We start from the raw sequence: 9,382 nt of genomic DNA, 5'->3' as shown, positions 1-9,382 counted from the left end.
TCCAAAAAAATATTAATGATAAAGGCAACTGTCCAGTGTTCTTGCAGCTTTAACTACACCAACATGTAATCAACAAGTATTAAATATAGTCGGAAGATACATTACACTTTTAAATAAAAATAATTATGTTTGAACATTGAATAAAATATTACTACTAAAGAGATAATCATTCCTTAAATATGAACTTTAAAACGAAAAACTAAAGCAGCTGATACTTAAAGGTAGCCTTCTATATAAATGACAATTAGTGATCCTTTAAACATAAAGCCCTTTTGATTTTGTTCATTGTGAAGAGCCGTTTCTGTGCTTTTTGTTATTTATCATTCAGTAATTTTTTATACTATTTCTAATAGAAAAAGGGGAAGATGGAAGGGTTAAGAAACACACTTGGTTTCCACCATGCAAAGGAGAGTAATATGGAATTAGCTTGCAACACAACGAATTTCTTGTTTCTAAAAAAACAATGGTACGTACGTTGATTAAAAAGTTACCTTCGGTGATAACTTTAGAGTTAAAAGAAAGTTACTGCTACTAATTTACTATCTATTTGTGAAAGGAGTGAGCAACCTCGGATTCTAGAAAAAGGTTAGGCAAAGCTGATAACATTAAACAAAACTGACTTCAACAATCAAGGTAAAAGCCTGTGCGAGCTTTATATAATTAACATAAACTCTTCACTGGAAATTGAAATTAAACTTCACAAGAAAAGACACCAATCCATATGCACTGAACTTAACTATTAGTTAATTATCTTGAAAAATTCCTCATTCCGAGGCTCCATATTCTCCCTCATTAATTATTCGCACGAACTATCCCAAAAACATTATTTTATTTTAATAATGGGCGACTGTTCAATTTTAGAGTTAAGTGAGAATGGAATAAATATATATGAGAGAAACAACAAACAATAAAAACTCATTAAATGGGCCTAATAATAAAAGGAAAGATTATTTTAGAGGTTATAGATTCTCTTTGAGATCTACGAGTGTAATTAATGATTAACAAATTCTGAATAAATATTATATTGTAATCTACTCAAAATATTTAATAAAACAACAAGGGATCATAACATGCAGCGTGAAAAAGGTGGATTTCTCCGAGGGAAAGGGGACCTCATCATTGAAACTAAGCAGAGGGACATGCAGCAATATTGAATGCAAGTATGCCATCCCCCCTACAATTATTCATTTCTAAAAGTTGAGACAAAGAGGGGCATTGAAATGAAAAGCATCGGCCACTAGTTTTCTCTTTTTTTTTCAGTCATCTAATCATACATCAAGGCAGTGATAGTTGTACTCCTAACTGCATTTTTATAAATACATGTACACATCATCTCTAGGCCCGTGGTGAAACATATCACTTTGTCCATAAAGGTTAAATTTGGTTGTGACTTCGATACTGACTGCTCTCGCAAGTTGCACCCACAACAACAATAACAAGAATCAAATGTCATTACTATGCTACTAATACATGTTATCTTAAAAAAATTAGGTTACATTTTACATTTGTAGTTTGATAAAATATTTAACATAATATTTATATATTTAAATTACTTAATGTGATATGTATTTTGACATGAGTACTTTAGGCACTTACTTTGATGAAACAAAAATTTTAGGCAAGTATACAAGAGGAATAATTTGAGTACTTGTTTTTCAATTAAGCCTATGTTTTAACAAAGTATACGTATCATCACATTAGACACAATTAAAAGTATATGTATCACATTATTATAGAAATTAAATGAATGTATATCATTTCGGTCAATAAAGATCACCATTATGCATAAAAAGAAAAAAAAAATTAATAGTCTGATGTGATTATAAAATTATGTATATAATATTTCTTAGTCATTGATATCCCTTATCAGCAGATGTAATTGCTTGAACTCAAATAATATTTTCTTTTATCACGGAAGTCACTTAATGAATTTAAAAGGAAACACAATTATTTATCATTATAATTTTATTATGATTCTATAATAATATTTTTTGAGCAGTTAAAGAAGCCAAAAGAAATACATTATAGGGCATGCAATGGAAGAAGAATGATAGAAATAGAGAATTGAGAGGGGGAAGTTGTGAAAGATGATGATAGAGTGCCCAATTAAGAAAGTTCATTGGATTCTCCACTTTGATAAATGATAAAAACCCGCACGAGTCTGTTCATTGGATTCTCTTAGCCATGTAGGAGGAAACTCAGACCCTCAAAAGTTGCTGTCTTGTAGTCATAATAATCCCATTTTGGCAAAATAAGAAATAGGTAAAACTTGACGAACTTCATCAAGGATTTGCACAATGGAGGAACACGTATCAATTCTTTCACTTTCTAAAGTTGACTTAAACAAACAAAAATCACACTGAAAAACCTTCAAATTACACCCACACTGTTACAATATTGCACACTTCCAAAAGTCAGCATACATTTGAAAAATATATAAAAAAAAGAAGGAATTAAAGCTAAACTTAGTTGGAGATGGAGCCCAAGCTAAATTTAGTGATTAGCATACCCTACAAACTTGAGAACCCAACAAAATTTGCCCCAAAAAACTAAGCAAAATAGCTACCAACTTTTCCTCCTTCCTCTTCCTAAAACACTCGTAGAAGAAGCTCTTAAACTGTACTCAGTGAAATCAAACTGAAGAAACACCTAATCTTAAAACTATTGAAAGGGTGTTTATGTTTGTGGCATCAGACTGAGATATCCCTATGTGCAAAGAAGAAGAAGAGCTCTAAATCCGGAGGAGCAAAGAAAGCAATAGGTGTTCTTTGCAATGAGCAATTGGAGAGAACCCTTTGTTTCTTGGGTGCCAGAGGGCATGTATCCACCTCCGGTATCCGAAACCTCGGAGCTTTCGGCGTTGAGCAAGGATTTATAGTAGTGGTAGAGATATGATCATCAACTCCTTGGATATTGAATCCCTCCATCTTGGAAAGATTATCTGAACTTATGGTGGAAGAATTGGAAACCAAATCCTCCAACAGCACTGATGTCTTTTGAATAGTGGGCTTGGCAAGCTTCCTTCGGTAATGACTTCTTCGTGGCTTGATCGTTTTTCTCAATGTTCTTCTGGCTCTTCTGCCGGTGGGTGCCATTGAAAGAGAGAATAAAAAAGAAAAGTTGTAGTGGATGAACAGTTAAAGAGGTGTAGTTGAAGTACAAGGGAAAAGGAATACTAAACTTGGGAGAAAGAGAGAACAAGTTGAAGGCCTTTAACAAACAATTTTGCAGGGTACGAGATTCATTGGAGAGAAGAAACTGTCATCCCAGTACTTGTTAAACGGTTAAACCTGGTGAGTACTTTAAAGCTAAGCTCTACTAAATTCGACTGAAAAGATGAGTAAATATACTAAAAGAAATCACAGGCCAAAAATGGATCATTTGAAGGCGAGAAAACCAAGCATCAGATTGAAGAAAATGAAGGGGAAGAGGGTTTTGTTGTTAAACACAAACGAAAATCAAATTACAAGAGACAAGACAAAGTTATGGAACATGAAACTCTGGGGATATCTTTCACAAACTTACAATTGTTGGGTGTTAATATTTGAGTGGGAAAATGTTGGGCAGGGGTGACCGCTGCCCTAAGCATTACCCATTTGGAAAAGGGAAATAGGGAGAGATGCTTTTTGGAATAATAATAAATTTAATCCTCAATTTTTTTAAAAAAAGTTATACTAAATTTTTAATAAAAATATTGATTAAAATATTAATTTTTTAAATGATTTAAAGTCTAATTATTGTAGTATTCCACAGTTCTTCATGTTAATATAATATTATTTATACTAAATGTCATACTAATAAATAATTTAAAATTATAAAAAATTATGTGAAATATACATAGATTACGATATAAAACATCAAGTCATCAACAATTAATATTTTTATTCAAAATAACACTTCATTTATTTTTAGAATGTTGATAGTCAAATTTAATTAAAAACAAATAATGGTCAAAATAACAAAAGAAGTAGACATTGAGAGCTAAATTTATCAATAAACTTTTAGTGTTTTTGCTAATAATGGAAAGAATGGCAACAAGTTCTGCCTAACAAAATGAAAAAAATGGTACAAGCTGTCGTAACCGTCTTTCGGTTGGGCCCCGGAATTGGGCTTCGACTTGAATGAATTGGGTTAGAGTCGCCACCGATCATTTATTTAAAAATAAATGGGTTGATCGGATACCCTATTTCTTACCTGATCTGCGTCTTACCGGAAATATGTCGGGCTCGGGAGTCGATTACAGCCAAGGAAGGATTAGCACCCTTGAACTGCCCTTTCGGTACTATGTAATTTCCAGTTGTCTTTAATTAAGAGAATTGAAAGTTAAATTAAAAGGTAAAACATCGATCTGAACTACTTACCCTTGATTGATTGAAATTCCCTTAACAATACAGACGTTAAAGAACGAAAATAAAAAAAAATAAAAAATAAAGGAAACAAGAATGAAGATAAAAATAGTGAAAAAAAGGGTTAATAAGCAGAGTAAAATAAATAAATGAAACATTAATAATCTACATACAACCAACGAATAAATAAATACAATGAATAAAAAGATGATCATCAAAGAAATAAAAACAAAGTAAAGAAAAAGGTAATCGAATAAAACGTTTGAAATGTACACATAATATAATAGATATATAAATAAACTATTACAAGTATATACATAGATATATATATATACATATATATTAAAATATAACATTAAGCAAAAATAATCAATGAAGAAAAAAGAGTACGTATAATAATAATAACGTAAATATATATATATATAAATTAGTAAAAAGAAGATAATAGTAATAGTTAAATTAAAATAATATACGTATAATAATCAATGAAGAAAAAAAAGTATACGTATATAATAATAATAACGTAAATATATATATATATATATATATATATATATATATATAACTTAGTAAAAAGAATATAATAGTAATAGTTAAATTAAAAATAATATATACATATATAATAATTTGTAAAACACAACAAAAAGTATTAATATAAAAAAATATAAAATATAAATAGATAGGTAAATAAAATATACATCCATAAAAAATATAAAAACAAAGAAAATAAAAAAAGCAAATATGAGTAATATATATATAATAAATAGCATGTAATAAAAGAAAAATAAGTAATGTATATATATAAACTAATAGGAATATAATATATTATAGTGTAAATAAATAAAAATCCAAATATCTATGTATAAAAGAGTAAATACGAGATATAATAAAATATATAAGTATAAAGGGTAAAATGAAACAAAATAAAGTTAGATGGCAGAATCAGAATATAACCAAGGGAATTAAACCGATTTGGGGACCAAATTAAATGTTTTTTTAAAACAGAGGGAACCAAAATGAAGTTTACCCAACCGATTTGGGGACCAAATTGAATGTTTTTCAAAACAGAGGGAGCCAAAACGAAGTTTACCCCTTTTAGCAAAACACGCGGATCTGATATAAGCACGGGTCGGGCCAGTTTGGTCCGCTGGGCTAACTATATGACTCAAATATTTTTTTTTTGAAATTTCATTTCTCTCTTCTCTCGTCGAAGGCTCCCCTCCCTCACTCAGACTCTCTTTTGTTCATCCAACTGATGAATACCACCATTCATTTCCAGAAAACGGCCCTGCGCCGCCTCAAGCTGCCTTGCCACCGCCGCTGATCCGCGGCGGCCGTCGTTCATCGGCGGCCAAACACGAAAAGGTAAGCTTTTTTCGAAAGCTCTCCTTGCCTTCAACCCAAATCTTAAACTGGTTTTTCGAAATAGGCCTCGGGGGAGGGTAGAACTGAGATCAAAGTCTCGATCCTTCCCCTAAGAGTTCATCGGCCAAAAGGTTTCTCTTGATGGTTCAAAGGAGACTCAACAACAACAACATGCAAGCAGTGCAAGGGAACCGAATCAAAAACAAAGGTAAAAGACCAAGAAAAATACCCTTTATTTCTTTTCAAGAAAAATGCTTCGAATGATTTTACAACCTTCTGAGTTTTGTGACTCTCACGATCTCTCTTTGTGTGCTCGTGCCTAGTATATTTTTTTGTGTATTTTTCGTCCTCCCAAACTTGTGTGCTTTACATGATATTTATAGCCCAAAAATGGCTATTTTTAGAGTTTAAATTAGAGTAAAACACTGATGTTGGTTGTTGTTGCTTGTTTCTTTGCGTGGCCGAGAGTTCCGGTCGTTTGGAGGCGAGACGTGCGGTGATGGGGGTCTTGGAGCGACGTGATAGCCCTGGAATCTTGGTGATGCGGCGCTGGATGGGGAAACTGCTAGGGTTCTGGGAACCCTAACTCCAGTGGGTCACTTGGGTCATTACTGTTGGGCCTGTAAAAGGAGAGAAGAGAAAAAAAAATGTAAATAAACTATATATATATTATAACTTATAACATAATATAATATTATATGTATGTATTATGAGGGACGAATTTAAGTGTCTTCAGTTGCCCCTCTTTGCTCATTATCGTGTAATGAAAAATAGAGCAAAGATTAAAAGACACAAATTTCGTCTACATCAACTATCCTTTGTCATAGAGTTGAAATTCGATCATGAAATGACTCCCTCGTCGTGAGGTTGAGTCAAAACTGGAAGATTCTGAGTATGAGTCCTTCGTTGTGAAGTTTGGCTTCGAGTTAGATATCCTCCGTCGTGGAGTTGAAATCTACTCTTGAGCAAATTGTGTTGTTTCGAGTCCAATATCCTTCGTTGTGAAGTTGAAATTGGCTCTGAAATTGGGAAATGTTTGTTGACAACCAGCGGTCCCTTCGTCGTGAAGTTGAACTTGCGTTGTCTAGAGTCCAATATCCTTCGTTGTGAAGTTGAAATTGGCTCTGAAATTGAGAAATGTTCGTTGACAACCAACGGTCCCTTCGTCGTGAAGTTGAACTTACGTTGCCTGGAGTCCAATATCCTTCGTTGTGAAGTTGAAATTGGCTCTGAAATTGAGAAATGTTCGTTGACAACCAGCGGTCCCTTCGTCGTGAAGTTGAACTTACGTTGCCTGGAGTCCAATATCCTTCGTTGTGAAGTTGAAATTGGCTCTGAAATTGAGAAATGTTCGTTGACAACCAGCGGTCCCTTCGTCGTGAAGTTGAACTTACGTTGCCTGGAGTCCAATATCCTTCGTTGTGAAGTTGAAATTGGCTCTGGGTAAAACCTGCAAAGATATGCATATATGTGATGTTATGGATGTCATGCTCTTAGGTATGCCTAAAATGCATATGCAACATATGTTATTCTGGGCTCTGGAGAGTAATCTCGATCTCCGGTGGCCTGTCGTTGTTGACTCTTGAGCTTGAAGTTCCGATCTCTGATCTTGAATTCTTCAAATGTTTGATTTTTTTTTTTTGAAGATGCTCCTCAACCATCTCAAGCATGTGTATGAGCCTTGATCGGCTTCTGGGTACCTATACTTTTCAATGAATCTTTGTACAATAATATGCGATTATCTTTCATAAAAATAAATAAACCATTAGGTTTAAATCTAATTCAAGATGCTCAAAAGGAATTGGAGGAAAGATGGTCTTTATTCATAAGGGAGGAGAAGAACAAATAATACATGGCAAACATTCTAGAAAACGAATACACAATGATGTGTAAATGAATGTCTTAGATCTCGATAACGTGGGCACTTTTGAGTTGAAAAGCCGTTTGGTGACTTTGAATGCAACCTTTGCCGAAGGATCTTTGAAAATGCGACAACGTTTGGGAGGGTGCAACATTTCTCTGATTTGTTGAGTTTGTAGAAGATTCATGTGCCGGGATGTTTCCTCTGTTGATATCCAAATCGCCCTTTCCGGGTTTTCAACTTGGACCCATCCTTAGTTGCAAGACGCCCTTTGCGGGTTTTCATCTTGAACCCACCTTATTTTCTCTTCTTTTTTCCTCTTTTCTCTTTTTTCAATTTAGGGTGCCCTTTCGGGTTTTCACCCTAAACGTTCTTCTTCTTCTTCTTCTTTTTTTCTATTTTTTTTTCAACTTAGGACGCCCTCTCGGGTTTTCATCCTAAGCGAAGTATTTCTTGACTGCGTCCGAGTTAATAGGATGCGGCAGCTCAGGTCCGTCCATTTCAGCCAGGATAAGGGCTCCTCCGGAGAAAGCCTTCTTCACGACATAAGGTCCTTCCCAATTCGGCGTCCATTTTCCTCGGAAATCTTTCTGGACTGGCCAAATTCTTTTTAGCACTAGATCCCCTTCACGGAATATTCTCGGGCGCATCTTTTTGTCGTGTGCTCGGATCATTCGTTTCTGATAGATTTGACCATGATGAATGGCTTTCAGTCTTTTTTCATCTATCAGATTAAGCTGATCATATCTGGATTGTGCCCACTCTGCATCATCTAGTTCGACTTCTGACAAGACCCTGAGAGACGGAATCTCGACTTCAATGGGTAGCACTGCTTCCATTCCATAGGCTAGTGAAAATGGAGTTGCCCCAGTCGATGTACGTACCGAGGTTCGATAAGCGAACAAAGCAAAAGGTAACTTTTCATGCCAGTCTTTGTAGGTTTCAGTTGTTTTCTCCACTATCTTCTTAATATTTTTGTTGGCTGCTTCTACTGCTCCGTTCATCTTTGGTCTGTAAGCAGTGGAATTGTGATGTTTTATGTTGAACTGTTCGCAAGCATCACTCATCATCTTGTTGTTCAAGTTTGTTGCGTTATCGGTGATAATCCTTTCAGGTAGACCATACCGACATATAATTTCTTTCTTCAGAAACTTGCAAATAGTGGATTGAGTGACATTGGCGTATGACGCAACCTCTACCCATTTCGTGAAATAATCAATTGCTACGAGAATGGTGACCATTCGAAGCCTTCGGATGGATTTGCCCGATAACGTCCATGCCCCACACAGAAAAATGCCATGGTGACGTCATTACATGAAGTGGATGGGGTGGAACATTTATCTTGTCTCCATAAATCTGACATTTACGACATCTCCTAGCATAGTTGATGCAATCACTTTCCAGCGTGGACCAAAAATATCCGCATCTCATTATTTGTCTTGACATCATATGCCCATTTGCATGTGCTCCACAAACCCCATCATGTACTTCTTCCACTATCATTTTTGCCTCTTCAGCATCGACGCACCTTAACAGAACTTGGTTATTGCTTTTCTTGTATAAAACCTCTCTGTCAAGGACATATCCAGCTGCCAACCTTCTAAGGGTTCTCTTCTCGATTTTAGTGGTTTTTTCTGGATAACTCCGATGCTTGATGTACTGCAGTATGTCGTAGTACCAAGGCTTAGCGTCTTTCACTTCTTCAATTTGGTAACAATGAGCTGGGTACTCATACGACTGCATGTTAATTGACATCATTTCAGACTCCCCGCCAGCCTTGAATGTGGCTGCCAAGGTAGCTAGAGCGTCA

The 9,382-nt window shown here is 34.9% G+C and overlaps 1 protein-coding gene across 1 annotated transcript; it reads right to left on the bottom strand.

The window, feature by feature from the left end:
- Positions 1 to 2,380: 2,380 nt before the first annotated feature.
- On the bottom strand, positions 2,381 to 3,307 carry LOC120194961 (cyclin-dependent protein kinase inhibitor SMR9-like). Its single transcript, XM_039197116.1, has one exon. It carries the CDS (start codon positions 3,093 to 3,095, stop codon positions 2,691 to 2,693), a length of 405 nt encoding a protein of 134 aa, XP_039053047.1. The 5' UTR covers positions 3,096 to 3,307; the 3' UTR covers positions 2,381 to 2,690.
- Positions 3,308 to 9,382: the final 6,075 nt, after the last annotated feature.

This window comes from Hibiscus syriacus, unplaced genomic scaffold (assembly GCF_006381635.1).
Source record: "Hibiscus syriacus cultivar Baekdansim isolate YM2019G1 unplaced genomic scaffold, ASM638163v2 tig00004502_pilon, whole genome shotgun sequence".
Taxonomy (NCBI): domain Eukaryota; kingdom Viridiplantae; phylum Streptophyta; class Magnoliopsida; order Malvales; family Malvaceae; genus Hibiscus; species Hibiscus syriacus.
This window is presented reverse-complemented; position numbering and strand designations above follow the sequence as displayed.

Bases quoted from the DNA above. Each gene is read 5' to 3' on its own strand.
- LOC120194961 (XM_039197116.1), bottom strand. From the start codon at position 3,095: ATGGCACCCACCGGCAGAAGAGCCAGAAGAACATTGAGAAAAACGATC.